At 42.5% G+C, this 15,789-nt stretch overlaps 1 protein-coding gene across 2 annotated transcripts; it reads right to left on the reverse strand.

Moving 5' to 3' along the window:
* Positions 1-122: 122 nt before the first annotated feature.
* LOC112896626 (polyadenylation and cleavage factor homolog 4-like) lies at positions 123-8,519 on the reverse strand. 2 transcript variants are annotated; one of them, XM_025964657.1, is made up of 7 exons: positions 8,097-8,519; positions 6,751-7,116; positions 6,424-6,537; positions 5,199-5,903; positions 3,191-4,141; positions 2,549-3,081; positions 123-807 (listed from the first exon to the last, which is right to left on the reverse strand). In XM_025964657.1, the coding sequence occupies exons 1-6, from the start codon at positions 8,328-8,330 to the stop codon at positions 2,563-2,565; spliced, it is 2,889 nt and encodes a 962-aa protein (XP_025820442.1). In that variant the 5' UTR covers positions 8,331-8,519; the 3' UTR covers positions 123-807; positions 2,549-2,562. The 2 variants fall into 2 exon arrangements, with proteins under 2 accessions (XP_025820442.1, XP_025820443.1); XM_025964658.1 differs by having other exon boundaries at positions 6,424-6,534; positions 8,097-8,330.
* Between the last annotated feature and the right edge of the window lie 7,270 nt (positions 8,520-15,789).

The raw sequence follows: 15,789 nt of genomic DNA on the forward strand, positions 1-15,789 counted from the left end.
TTGATGATACAGTTTAATTCAGATGGCAATACAGTAATTGCAATTCCCAACTTAGGAGACAAATAAAATTCTTCCATAGAGCAATTTGCATAACTTCGGAACAAAGCATGAAGTCTGAAAAGTGAAAACAATCTGAATCGGATTTGGCTAGCACAAATAAATCCAGCAAGATGGAATTATACAAGCGACCAAGAATGATCTTCACCACACTTTATACATTGCTCTCGACTTACAAAGAAAATACTGAAAGACAATAAAAGAAAAGGCAGCATTTAGTCCCTTCAGTAGTTCAGGAGAGCCATAGACAGATGCCATCACTCTTGGTCATCTTGCATGATCCCTTCGATGTTGCGGAAGCTAGCAGCCAACTAAGAGACTGATATTGTCCTGCACAAAATATTAACAAGGGAAAGAAAGCAGAACAATACAAAGATATTGTTGTTCACGTCCGGTGAAACCATGGTTACACATATGCCTATCACCAACTGGGCTGCCTGAAACCCTAGACATGAAGCTTATATGTAGATCGCACAACCGTAGTAATGCAACAGCAGCACTCTGCAACTACAGAAGGACAAAAATGACAGGGCACAAGCACAGTATGACAATAGTGATTGTATGGCAGATCACTGATGCTCAATCACTGAATTACAGAAAGATTTTACAGTTTTACACTATTGTCACATTAACAATCTATGCACTGGCTGTCAAGAGAGCCAGATAGGAAAGAAGCTAATCATACCAAAATCTGAGTCTCCAGTAGTTTACAGGTCATGTCTACAGCCGCATCCAGAAAAGAAGTCAAACCTGTGACAAAGATAAAAAAATAGTCAGTAAATCAGCATGGTTATATCTTTTATGGTCCACTTCTAAGGGAAAGGGATTGTTTATTAACCATCAGATGACGGTAAGTTTGCATGATTTATTACAACAAGCATATACATTTTAAAGAAATCTAACTATTGCAAAAGGAGCAAACAAATGAGCCCCATTTCACATACACTATCCAGGGCAATCCAGCAGGCGAGTCTACTGGAAGCTTTCTATGTCAGCATCTAGCATAAAAGGACCCTTTCTAGAGCAGTAGAGCCATAGCAGAATAAAACTTGTTGTAACTAGTTAGTATTCCAGAAAATATCTAAATTCTATGGTACAGCGCAGAGGCAAATAGGCCTCAATTATAACTCAAATTTACCACCATTCCTAATCAGCCATTGAGGATACCACGATCCAAAAGGACGAGTCTATAGAAGAAAGAAAAGGCAATAAACATATCAGCATGCCAGTCATCACCAGCAGTTATGTGCTTGCATGTACACATGTGGCTTACACGTGTATACCAAACACAGTTAAACAAATATAATGTTTGCAAATATGCCCAGAGCCAGCACAAAAACAACCTATAAAATCCTCGCAAGAAAGAAAACAGAATAAAAGAAAACAGCAAAAGGAACACCATGTGCACCATGACAAAAATGAAACAAAAATGCTATTAGTGTCATTCCTGATGCCATGATGACTGGTAGACACTATAGTTTGCAGCTTTACTGATGCCATGATGAGCAAAAACAGTAAATTACAAATACATGGGAACTTCAGTATTCCTGATAATCCCCCAATTCTACAAATTAGACCAAAGCCTTCTAATTCTATCCACCATAGATACTGGATATCAAAATGTGAGAAATATTAACAGCTTAGTCATGCTATGAAATTATGAAATATATAAATTATCAGATCACATTAAATGATATATATAGAACTGTGAGTTTGCATGTACTCCTTACATACTTTACACTATTTAAGTAATAATACTTCTTAAACAAGCATATGTTCACATTTCTATTATAAATGGATGGGGACCTAAGAATCCTTCAGTGAGTAACTGACTGCTCAATGGAGTAATTGGTCATTTTTATTGATTTGGAAATTCTGAAAATCCGATGGGTCTGCACAATAATTGCAAACAACAAAAAAAACGGACACAAAAGAATGGCTCCCAAATATAAGCAAGAAAAACATGTTAACAATGGACAACAAGTACCATAGAAGTTAAACAAATATCACATAAAATCTGATAACAAAAGGGCATGCCCAGTGCTGAAAGCTCCCACATAAGGTGGGATCTGGGGAATGGAATTCCTAGACAACATTACCCTTGCAAAAAAAAAAAATTAGAATACTGCAAAGAGGCTGGCCACAAGTGGAGAGTCTCTACCACTGCACCAGGTCCACCCTTCACATAAAAACTAATAAAACTGCAAATATTAACTCGTGTAACAGGAGTATCTTCATCTAATAGAGAACATTGAACACAGAACATAATTATCATGAACGAAAACATTGCATATCACATCCAGCATTCTTATTTAGTCAGATAACATCATGATGTCAGATATAACTGTAGCTGAAAACATGTTGCATGCATCCAGATACTAGCAAGGAGACAATCTCCCCTACCTCCAGTGAGGTTAAGCTCAAGATATATGTTCCACCTTAAAAGTTTGCAGATGTTTGTTATAACACAATGAAATCCACAGATACTCACCAGCTATGCCCATCCTAAGAAGTATTGCTGGGCGCAGATCGACATTTAGCATGGACAATAGGTCCCAACTGTGACCTTTCCAGACCATCGATATTACCATCTGGTGCATTCATGTAAACTGCACCTTTGTACATCCACTCTTCAGTCTCATCACTGTAGAAATCTTCAAATGGTTCTTTACATAATGCACAGGCTGTTTGCTCCTCATCCGCAGGAACAGCCATTTCTTTCTCTTCCTTTCTGTCTGGGACTGGGTCTGAGGGTACAAAAGCAGGGACACCGTCGTTTCCAACTGTTTCTGCTGCTCTTAACCATTCCTCCGCCGTGACAAAATATTTACGTGAAGATTGCTTACGGTTCTTTGAATTTCTATTTTTTGTAACATGCCAGTCCATGTGAGCACGATGCTCCTCTTGGCATTTGAACCGAAGGCCACAAGTTTTGCACTGCCTTGAAAGATCCTGATACAAAGCATTGATGACAGGCTCGTTTCGTACCTTGAGGTCTACATTGAAGTCAACTCCAATTGAATCCTACAGGAAAAGATTCACAACGTATACCATTCAATTAGCACATAACTCATGCATATGAACAGAACAATACTATATACCAGGAACAAGGTGCACAAAATGCAAGAAGTACCTGAGGTCGGCCAGGTGTTTCCAATGTAATTACACCTTGCCGCATAAGGTTACTCAATAGTCCGGAGACAAATGGTTGAGCGCTACCAACTTGTGACGATGATGAACCAATCTGCAGTGAAGCAGGTGGTGGTCCAGGAGGTAATGGTGGCCTAGGAAAACTGGGCACAGATGGCATGCCATAGGGTGGCACAGCAGGTGGTACAGAAAAGGAACTTGGCAGAAGTGAAACTGGTGGCATCGCTGCAGTACCTCCTTGCCCTGCGAACTGGGATACAGACATGCCAGGGGCAAAGCTTCTAAAAGCCTCCTGATGGTGAGGATTGGGATGGGGATGGAATTGTTGAGGATGATGAGGCTGAGCTTGGTTTCCCAAAATTGTACCTTGATTTTGTTGACTTGATGGCAACAAATCTTGGTGCTGATATGGTGGTTGAGCTAAGCTACCAGTACGTAGTGTTTTCCGATCCAAGGCATCATAATGATGCTGTGGAACAAATACAGATGAACTGGCTCCTTGACTAACAAATGGCCTAATTTCTAGACTATCTGCTGCATTTCTAACATGTTTTGTATCGGGTGGAATCGGTAGTAAAGTTTGCGACTGAGTATGACGAAGAGGAGGCCATTCTATCGGAGCAGGAGCAGTTAGCGGCCTGTGCTTCTCCACCAAGGGTATATCTACACCCAAAGCATTGTATGTACCACTAATCTCCAATCTCTTAACTGGCATTTCACTATCAGCAGGCAGTGGTATTCTATCAACTACTGATGGATGTTCAAGTGCTTGTACTCGCAATGGCAGACCAGTAGGCTGCTGCCAAGGTGGAGTTTGCATGGTAGCAGTTCTCCCGTGATTGAGGGTATGCTCAGAAATCTGGAACTCCAAATGAGCTCCATTCTGAACACCATAATTGCTTGGATATCTCCTACTAGTAGACATATCAACATGCTGCAAGGGAAGAAAAAGGATGGCAAATTTGTCAATATACATTAAGAGTAGATACGGATAAAACATTGCCACATGAATTACATTTGGCGCACGGATAAAAATGTTGAAAATTTTGTAGTTAAACGTAAGTCAAAAAGGTGGTTAAAGAATGAACACTGTCCGAAAACATCTGGGGCCTGAAAACTTTAGAAATCAATGTCTAACTCAGGACATACATTATTCAACAGCAAATTGTGAAATAAAAGGAGTAAACTGCCAAAAAATAACGACGGGAATGTTCCTTCCCTAACACATGTATGTGATGACAGAAAATGTTGTTTTATGATTATCTTTTTTCACAGAACTTTTGTCTAAGTATATAGCTTCGGATAAATATGGCAAGAATCAGTAAGAAGTATACACAAAGACTATGACCATTCTTTCAGTCAAGAAGGATAGCAACAGGAAACATGTGATTAAATCTTTCAGAAGTTGGCAATATCCTTTTATGTACCTAGATTGGTCAACTGAAGCCTATGAGTACACATTTGACAATACTTAATTGCATAGCGGTTTTATTTTTATCATTGTTCTAAAAGGTGCTAGGCTCTAGGCAGGCTGTAGGGGGAGAGGAATACAGGAGGCTGTGACATGTGACCCAGATGGAATGAAGAATGGAGGGCATATGGCATGGTTTGCTAGTCCTTTGCCGGCTCCTCCTGGCTCCTACTTCTGCTCCTCTGGTGGTCATGGCAGCCAGCAGATCACAACTAGCTCATCATGCAAGGCAGCAGCCCAATTGAACGAACTAATTATGAAAAAAGTGTGGCTAGTTGGCACGCAGCACCAAGGCGGCTGCCTTTTAGAACAATGATTTTACAAATATATCAAATTAAAATCAGCAATCCAACTTGTGTACTGGAGATCATAAAAAAAATTAAGAGCAAAAAAGCCTTTAAAGAGTGAAGGAAATAAAAGATAAAAATTATTCATAAACTGCCAGAATGATGGCAGGCATATAAAGTGTTATGCTAATGTATCTATTCACTATAATTAAAGAAAGATGAGACAATCATACATTGGCAGAAGTAATCCTATCTTCGAGATTTAATGGTGGTCCATCAATCGATGATCGATGAGATTGGCTTGGAAAATTGTGCCTCCCAGTATCAGATTCCAGTAATCCTGCATTTGCCCCAGGAAATCCAGCTCTCATGGTTCCAGGAGTAAAGGACGGCATGCTGCTTCTGACTCGATCAGTCAAAGTTGGACTCATATCCTCCCAAGAATACTCTTCTTCCTCTGAAGTGAGCCAATTTCGTGCACTAGATTTGCTAGCCATCCCATTTGAATCCAGGCGCTGCATTTTAGGAACTCTTTCATCAGCATCTCGGCCTTGACAATTCCCATAGGCATCAATAAGTTCTCTTGCACTTTGCTTCCTGTACTCTTCATCAAGCATGCTGATTGTCGGCCGCTGTGCACCATCGTCAAAAGTCCATCTCGACCTGCCATTCCGATCAGGCAATCTTCTGGGGTCAGGTCCCAATACAGAATGAGATGGTGGCATCCTCTCTATCGCTCTCTTGGGAGACACATTCCTAGGGAACACATCAAGAGGTGGCGACCTGGACAAGTTTCTCCTTGAAGTGGCTAATGGCCCATCTAGAATGACATCGGATGGATGTGTGCTCAACAGATGTGGTGATGTTGCCCTTATTCCAGCAATAGAACGAAATGTCTCTTGTTGATCAGGATCATCAGCATACTGCACAGTAGATTTCTGCCCATATGATTCCAACACAGATTATTAGCCATCGCAAAGTAAAAGGCACGTACTACAGTACAGTTTAGATTGAAACAGAAGAAATAAGATGAACAGTTTTATCATATTGAAGTACTAGGGGTTATGTTTAATGTGAGAAAAAATAAAGCACCTAACATTGTCTCAAGCAATTTAAGAAGTCACTTAGTTCAGCTATTTAAGAGCAAATAGCAATACTAAATCAGGCATAAGAATTGGTAGGAACTCTTGGAAGACTTGGTACAGAGGCGAAGAGTATAGTCAGTAAACATGCCAGAGTCTTAAATAAATATAGCCTTCCCCAAAAATATAAAGAAAACAAAGGTTTTCTCCTTTTTCAACCAATAAGGGGAGCAAAACAAACAGAAGATGATTTCATTTTCCAAACAAGCATTATTATGTGCCATAAAGCTATACGGAGGTGTGGATGACAGGCTTGGAATAGGAGACTAGTTGAAAGAATGACAAGGAGCAACAAAAGCAGATGTGCTCTCAATACCTGAAGCATTGAAGACGGACGCCCTCGCAAACCATTTGATGTTAATCCATTCATCAGATCCTCCTCCAAATCAGCCATTTGCCTCGTGCCACGAACTGCTGGTTGATGTGTCTGCTTTTAAAGCAAATGTAGAAGACAAACATCAATAATCAACAACTTAAATAAAATTAAATAAAGAACAAAAGACTGACAGAATACAGTAATACACTGGCTGTCATATATTTCTTCTCCATTAGACCTAAAACTACCATGCTTGACTGCTTGAATCAAAACAAATACACCAATGACTCTACTATCTACTTACTTATTCACAACAAAAAATCTTACCACATTGGCCTGTTTCAATTTTTGTTGTGCTTCCAGATACTTGGGATTTACATGTATGCCATGAGACGGCCTAGGAGATAGTGACTCTGATTGATGTGGATTTGTCACTATGGCAGGACGCTTATCCTCTGAGGGAGAAAATTGAAGGTCATCCTCGATGCCACGAAGCACAGAAGAAGGAAACACTGACCACCATGTACGAAAGAGGCGCCGCATTGAAGCATACTGACTGGGATGAACTCTGCAGTATGCATCAACAAATACCTTCTGCAACCTAACAGCAAAATGGTCTATATATTCCCGTCCTATGTTCTTCACAATACTATCTAGCAGATACAAAGATGGTAATATCTGGTCAGGTGGCACCTGCAAGAATATCACAGAACAACGGTTGTAATGAAAAAGAACCTTGAAAGTATGGGTAATTTATTAAAACACATACATATAAGAACCCAAATAAAGTGAATTGAACAGTCTCAAATAGCCAACAGGATCTGAAAGGAAAAATGCAGAGGCCACTCTGGTAGCTTACTCCTTGCTCTTGGGGTTAGTTCTCATATCACTTCCGTTCAAAATTAAAATTGTTGACTCTCATCTTCAAGAAAAGCAGCAAAACAGCAAGCTACAAAATATTTCTAAACAAAACCAAATCAACGACAGAACAACTAAACAAGTAAATATTCAACATGCAAGCATCCTAACCATTAAGCCCAAAGTTTTGAAGTCATTTTACTGCAAGTTCATATAGAAACCAGTGTAACACATTTATATAGTACAGCCTAAATCCCCTCGAATTTTCCATCTCAAACATCAATCATAGCGGATGGTTTTTGCAATTGCAATGCCCAGACACCTATTTTTAGTCTGTCGCTACATATTCCAACATGTGCATCTCAGTTATCCACTGGTACTAAACAGAAAGTTTAAGAGGAACAAATAAAATGTTAAGCACCAATCTCATAATCGTCATTTCCATTAGTTCAATCCAAACTACAAAACTCCACACTGATTGCTAGACCCCCAAGTGTATGGGGACAGAAACAGGTACAGCAAGCAGAGAGACAGGATGAAATCTGTGTGCATCGCTTCCTCCAAAAGGGAAGGAATCTCTACCGAATGCAGCTATTACAAAACCTACGAATAAAAAGCATTCCATCAATTTCACAGAATTTCTCGACTTTCACAACAACCACACCAATCCCCCAAACCCTAGCTACCACACGGTGCTGACTCCACATAGCCGGGACTATCCAGCACCCTAAACCCAAGCCTCCTCGTAGCCAACCCCAGAAGAAGAACAAGAGCAACTGTCGCAGGAGGAGAGCAAAGAAGAGCGGGGGACCGACCTCGGCGACGCGGGCGCAGACGGCGTCGGCGATGCCCCTGGCGGCGAGCGCGGCGTGCTGCCCCGCGATGATGGTGAGCTCGGTGATGACCGGCTTGCAGTTGAAGGTAAGCTCCCGGAGCGCCTCCGCGTACACGCGCACCACCGCGGCGGCACCCGGCTCGCCGCCCGCCTCCTCGCGCAGCCGCGCGCGGAACCGCTCCACGACCTGGCCCGCCGCGGGGGCCCCCGCCATCGGGCGGGCCGTCGGGAGGATCTAGGGTTTCCGGTGGGGGTGGGGCGCCGGCGGGCCGGGGCTAGGGTTTGGGGTGGCGGCGACGGCGAGAGGGAGGCCGAGGCATGTGGTGGTGGGAGCCGCAGCCCAAGCGGGGAGGAGGCGGAGGCGGAGGAAAGGGAGGGAGACGATTTACGGCGAGGATCGCGTTTCGGCTCCGCCTTCCCTCTCTCTGGGGTTTCGGGAAGGAATTAAATTCCTGTGGAAACGGAGGTACGGCGCCGAGATGGACCGTCCGATCGAGATCCGATGCACCCGATTGAACAGGGTGTAAATTCTGATGTACTTCCTCCATCCTAAATTATAGTTATTTTAATTTTTCTAAATTTATAAAACAATTGAGGAAATGATTTTAATTAAAATTGATAAGGATTCGTACCGAAAATTTGAATTTTCCGTTTCTATACATTGTCGTGGTACTTAAAAATTTGTATACAATTCGAATAATCGAAACGGAAGGACAAGATACAATAGCAGTGATGCATTTGATACGAGCCATCATGTTCGCAACAACCGAGAGTTGCATTGTGGAGAATCCTTTCGACCTTAATATGTGATATGCAATGCAATCATGCATTCATATCACAAGGGCTGGGACATGCATCAAAACAGGTTTAAAAGCAGGGGAATAGAATCAAATGTTCTCGCATACTCCACGACATTGGCCCTGTTTAGTTCCCAGGCCGTAAACGCAAAAAAACCATAAACGCAAAATTTTCGAAGGAATCTTGCTAATTTGAAGTACTAAATGAAGTCTATTTACAAAACTTTTTGTATGGATGGGCTGTAAATTGCGAGACGAATCTAATGAACCTACTTAATCCATATTTTGCAACAATGATGCTACAGTAACCATCCGCAAATTATTGCTTAATCATGGATTAATTAGCATCATTAGATGCGTCTCGCGATTTACAATCCATCTGTGCAAAAAGTTTTATAAATAGACTTCATTTAGTACTTCAAATTGGCAAGATTCATTTGCAAAAAAAAAATTGCGTTTACACGCAACGAACTAAACAGGCCCATTCTTATTAATGCATCCCAATTTATGCTTCAACATCACATAGTTGGCAGCCATTCGATTTGCGGCGCATGGTAAAGGCAGTAGGTGATGTGTGTTAGCACGCGCAGCTTCATGTGCCCAGCATGTGATTGCCATGGCAGCATGAATAATGCATCGTATCTTCACACTTACACTTTTATTGTTTGGGATAGGGCATCAGTTCTACTTAGAGTATGTACCATACATATATCGTAAGGTCTATTCCTGTTATGCTTCCCTGTGCGTATATCCAACAGCCATACAAAGAAGAGAACATACAGGCATTATGCTATATGTGCTACACCAGTAGAAAAAGATCTATTGGTCCACCTCAAAAATACCGGATGGTAATACCACCTGGTACTAAAAGATCCCCATTAGTATCAGGCTAATGCCTCTAGCCACATTAATACCGGGTGGTAAAGGATCTTTCACAGATTACTTTAAAAGAAAGTATCTCTCTCAATCACAACCGGTAAGATGGCAAGGAAGGTACACACGAGGCTAAGAGGTTCCGGGTTCGAATTCTGGCAGCCGCACGCGCGCGTATTTCATGTGAAAAAATCAGGTGACTTGTGACTGAAAAACGCACGTGTGCGCGCATGCCTCTTCCCGAATTTAATATATTTTTTGATAAAAGTATTTTGATATCGAGTGGAACCTTTAACCGGCACTAAAATCGTACCGCGTGTTTTACCCGGTAACGAAGACCGAGAATTTTAGTCTCGGCTTCGCGGTACCGGTTGGAGAACCAGAACTAAGTCTTTTTCCAACCGGTACTAATCAACGTTTTTCTAGTACTGCTAAGTGTGATTTGGTAACAGTATACAAAGCTTCCTTCTTCGTTGGAGCATAAAAACTCGCATAAATCATGGTATTAAGACAATCTAGTTTTAGAAGCTTGGAGGCATGCAAAACCACAGTTTAGAAAGAAGAGGTCTAGAGTTGAATTTTCTAAAACCCAAATAAGACTGCATGTTTAGCAATACTATATGCTGGTTTCAGAACTACAAGGTTTGTACTTAGTATCCAACTGCCTCCATAATAACTTTTGAAAACCAAAGTACTTCACAAAAGAATGATATCTTTTTAAAGCTCCAAAAATATTATGCATCCGAACCGAAAGTGAACCATGAGACAGAAACGCCGATGTCTTTAGACCTGGTAGTGGACTAGTGCTAGACTTCCCTGGTATTGCGTCCTAGCTAGTACCAATTTGAGATTGAGCTTCAGAACCGGAGTCTGAGCTCAGATCAGCCAAACACAGTCTTTAACTTCAAATCCTTAGAGAAAATGGAAGACGCCGTATGTACCTGTCCCAAAACGTTCCTTTTATTTTTTGATAGATACATAGGAGTATGGTGTTCCTGCCTTCGGAGTAACACAGATGCCGGCTGAAATTGTGATTTAGGGTCTGTTTGGATTTGGTGACTAAATTTTAGTCATATCCTATTGGATGTTTGATATCAATTAGGAGTATTAAATATAAATTAATTATAAAACTAATTGCATAAATAGAGGCTAATTCATGAGACTCCTACTACGATTTCTCTATAATTCTATTAGGACTCTACCCAGTAGAACTAGGATTCCTACCGACCAGTAACTCGCCCTGGAGTATATAAAGGAGAGCTGGGGTATATAGATTGGCAGAAACACATCAATCTACATCCAAGGTAATACAAACTACCATACATGAGGTAGAGTATTACGCAACTCGCGGTCCGAACCTATCTAAATTTTGTATTGTTTGCAATTTTAAGTTTATGATCTCAGCGACAACCTACCTACAACCTATCACTTCGAGGGTAGGGGTATCCCTCGGTAGGTTTGGCGGTAAAATTTTGACAGATGTGACAGGGACTAAAGTTTAGTTGGGGTGATCCAAACAGACTCTTAGTCAATCCATGATCATTATGTTTGTTGAAATTCAGAAAAATAGGAAATGACTTGGACTCTTTCGTCCAAAAAAACGAAACTCTGTATGGTACGTGGGCTACAAGGGCAAAAAGTTGTATAGCTTAGCTCAGAGTGTTTTTCTTTTTTTTTAACGGACCAGGCAGCAGCTCATAGTGTTAGGAATAGGATGAATGGGTGCCCACGCGGATAACATGTACTGTGCTCGAAATTTTAATAATAACAGGTATCGCAGCCCATCGATGACTTCACGTGAGGCCCACTTATATACGTACAATGTTTACGGCGACTAAATATCTGCCTGAGCCCGCACCGTATAATATGATTTATTTAACAATTAACTTTACTCTTACACATAAGTATTAGAGGGTGAAACTAAACTAGCAGCCCATTATTCTCAGTTCTTTTTTTCTAAAAAAAATCAGTTCAATGCGTGTAGCTGATGAGCGCATACCAAAAAGATAAAAAGAAACTCCGAGCGGAAACAAAAATGCTACTATTGCTCCATGTGGTTTCCCCGAGGACCTCGGTACTTGCGCTCCGGCGGCTCCGATGAGTACAAAAACAAATCCGGAAGCGCACATCGAAGTGTTCGTCTTCAACCTCGAGATCGATCGATCGATCGATCAGCTCGACAGCTTGCCCAGGCCATGCGTGCTAAGTGCTGCAATAATGCTCACTTGGCTCCAGGGTATCATCTGATGAAACGAAGCGGCCGTACGAGGCGGGAGGATTGGCGCCAACGACCCAGCTCGAGAGGGCGACGGCCGCCGTTTTGGCGGGTAGCAGTTCCGTCGGCGTTGGCACGCGACCGAGCTCGCTCAGCAGGGGACTCGGCCGGGGGCGGCGGTTTTCAGGGCGCGCGCACGAGAGCGGCGGCGTGCAGAGCAAACGTCGCCGAAAGGAAAGAGAGGATATTGATCGGAAGCCGTCGCTTTTCCAAGTCGCCGAACCAACAAGAACTGGAGTGTACGACCGAGCCGCGGATTATCCTGTATGTCAGTATGTCCGCTGGAGTTTCAAAATATTTTTATCTGATATTGTTATGTCTAATTTTTTATTTTATTCTAGAAATATTTTATTTTATTTTAAAATATTGTTATCTCCTGATACGACGGCTAGTTGCACAGTCGCACATGCTATGAATAAATATCCAAGGGAATCCGCGCAAAACATGCTACGCCCGCTCTCTCTCTCGGCTGCTATACACCGGACTCTCTCTCTCTCGGCTGCTGTATATTGCGCGCTCTCTCTCTAGGCTGCTATCGGACAGTGCCCTCACTCTAGCGTGGTTTAACTGTAGCGATGATGATGGATTGATGGATGATGATTGATGATTGATGATTGGAGAAAGATAGATGTCTATGCATCGGGAGAGCTAGGTTAGGTTGACCATATATATAAAATTATATGGAATGGTTTGGCAATCTAGAATTTGAAGTTTGTGTATAGGATCATCTGGCAGGCTTCAGCTGCTCAAAAACGGCAACGGCTTCTCTGATGGTGTGAATTTTTTGGTAGAGCTGAAGCTATTTTGGAAAATATTTGGCAAAATAGTTTTATCTTATTTTTCATGAATAGATTGAGGAGGTCAAATATCCAATATACCCTTAGCTATTTGGTGTGTTTGTGCTGCTGAATTTTATGTTTGCACTCAGTTTAAATTTTAAGTCATGTGAAAACAAATAAATAAATAAATAGAAATATTGGTTAGCTAATAATCATTGTCTTCTCATATTAGTAGAGTAATTTTAGAAAAGGAGTCAATCCTCGTATAAATCATATAACCATGGATACATGCTTATGATGATCTAGAAACAAAGATTGCCTGTACAGGATCATCAGGATCATCATAGAATCTATCCATGGATCCATCGTTAGATTCTGGAGTTGATGTATCTCATGCATTTTGGGAATGAAGATTTCTTGTATATCTCGCCGGTATAGTGGGAGCTGGGCCACGTCGCTCGCCCTCGGAGTGTGCAGCGCGCGCGCCGCACCTTGGCCGGCCGCCGCAGCTTCGCCCAGCCGCAGGGCGCCATCCGGCCTGTATAGGGACCCTCCGCCGCCCCTAATGCCTGGATCGACCTCCGCCAGAGTAGATCCGTCGATTTCGCTGCCCGGAGTGCCTCCCTATGCGCCATCGGCCTCTGGTCGTCGGAGGGGATTCTTGCACCGCTGCCCCTGGTTTCGTGAGGGGAAACAACGAGAGAGGAGGAAGTGTTTCTTTTTTACTTTCGACGCGTGCGGACCGAGTCCGGGAGAAAAAGGGGTGGCAAAATCATTGTAATTACTTCGAAGTTTGGTAGCCACGTTTATGAGGGGACGCGGGTCGCTCGCGGACCCGCGTGGAGCCGTGAAACGTGGGTCCGCCTCCTCCGTGGAAGCCGCAAGGGCTTCAGACGCGGCTCCATCCCTGGAGTTGCTGTGTTTTGCTCCTGTTTGGCAGGGCTCCTGCTGGAGCTGGCTTTGGAGCCGCTCCTTAGCCTGCCAAAGGGGCTCTATATTGATTAAGGCATACATTGAGCTTATAGGATCATTTGGACTATATTGATTAAGGCATATTTGGAGAAAGATAGATGACTATAGGATCATTTGGACTATACAAGCAATTATTTGGCTTATATGGACTTGAACACAGAATATTAAAGCAGCCCCACATTTAATTTTGCTCCGATGGTCGGGTGGGCATGGATGAAACAGTGAGGGAGAGAGGCAGCCGCCACCGTACCTGACGAAACCAGATCGGGGAGAGCCGCCGCCTCAGTCCGCCGCTGAGAAGAATGGCGAGGCCGTCGTGAGAAGAACAGAACCTGACTTCTCCGTTACATGGCAACGACTACTACCTGGGTAGCAGCCCTTGGTCTCCGCCTTCGCTTCCGCCGACGCCGCTGCGCCCGACGAAAATGGATCGGAAAGGAGGGGGGCCGCTACCACTGGCGTCGGACTCACGCCACGCGAGAAATTAGCGAAGAAACAGGGGGCAGCGAACGGACAGAGGAGCCGGTTGATTGTGGCGCCCCCGATCTGGGTACTTGGATCTTGGTCTTGGACCGGGTCTCGTTAGGGCACGGGTAGGGCCAGGCCCAAACAAAGCCCAGGCCAAAATAAAATTGACTGTGGGGCTGCTTTAACATTCGTTCAAAGTTCATGGAAGGGACCACAGCTTATATGGACTTGAACACAGAATTAGGGCGATAGGTACAATAACCATGTTGCCCATCTAACATTCTTATATGTAAGATGATTTTTAAGATTTACTATATTGATCAGGGAAAATCAACTCTAAAAACTCTATTCTCAAATATAAGTATTTTTAATTAACTTTATGACGAATTAAGTCGCAAATGAAAATGCTCGTGCCATCTCCTGATTGGCTAGCAAGAGTTGGCAGATAATTTAGATGGATGTTTGATTGAGGTGGAATACTACTTGGTGGGATGCTTATATTTCTGAATAAGTTTAAACGATAGAAGAAATGCTTTCCTAGTGAACAGAGGGAGTAAGTCGTGGTGCTAGAAACAATTGTTTCGATTTGAAATTTGGTTCTCGTTTCTTTTTCAACCATACTCTCAGTTGTTTGGGATCAGGGGATTTGATCTGGATGAAGAACATAAATTATAGTTTAAATCTGACCTTGTATTCATCAGAGACCATTCGTGCTCTAAAATGGACATCTATTTGTCTCAGAAATCCATATATACCAACTAAATTTTTATTCACATAAAACGAATGTACGGCTGTTGATGCTGTACTTGGGTCCTGGCAACAGAATAATCAGAGGGTAAGAGGCCAATTTGGCAAAGTCTTCTAACACCACTAGCTTTTGGGGTGCAGAGCTGCGATGTCATCAGCTCATCACGGCTGTTCAGGTGCTGACCTCTTGGGTTAGCAGAAGAGCCGCCGGGGTTCAACAGGCGCCAGAGGTCAAAATGGTCCTCAGACCCCAAAGGGTTCAGGTTCAGGGTTCACCTACTGTGATGCCACAGCCCTTGATGAAGCTTCATTGGCTCCCCGGGAAAATTGGGGACAGTTTCGGAATATGCTCGCACCAAACCTCTCTCTGGTCAGCGGTTTTGCACTTTCATCCTTTGAAGATGTGAATATTGATCAATGAGGAACGATGGGGTTGTTTGGGGAAACTGAACCGTAGATTGACCTGAATGGATTGTTTTTTTAATTAAGGGTGTTTGTATTTTCTATTAATTGAGTCTGGCTGCTGCTGAGATTAGTATGCAAATGATGCTCTGCTAATTAAAGATGCGAAGAAGCTTCTCCAGTACATTACAGGGGTTTGTACCTTTTTGTTCAGGACAAAAGAAAGTTAGACAAAGTAATTATCTATTCAAGTTTTAATATCAAGTAAAGAAAAACCAAAAGAATATGTAAATTGGTGAAAATCATCTCATCAATCATTCACAAATATGGGGAAAAACACTGACATCAATAATCATGAGC

The sequence above is a fragment of the Panicum hallii genome, chromosome 6, assembly GCF_002211085.1.
Source record: "Panicum hallii strain FIL2 chromosome 6, PHallii_v3.1, whole genome shotgun sequence".
NCBI lineage: Eukaryota > Viridiplantae > Streptophyta > Magnoliopsida > Poales > Poaceae > Panicum > Panicum hallii.

Excerpts from the sequence above, each read along its gene's own strand:
- LOC112896626 (XM_025964657.1), bottom strand. The coding sequence starts at position 8,330 with ATGGCGGGGGCCCCCGCGGCGGGCCAGGTCGTGGAGCGGTTCCGCGCG. Across the intron at positions 6,538-6,750 it reads AATTGAAACAGGCCAATGTG|CAGACACATCAACCAGCAGT; the intron begins GTAAGATTTTTT and ends TTGCTTTAAAAG. Across the intron at positions 4,142-5,198 it reads ATAGGATTACTTCTGCCAAT|CATGTTGATATGTCTACTAG; the intron begins GTATGATTGTCT and ends CTTCCCTTGCAG.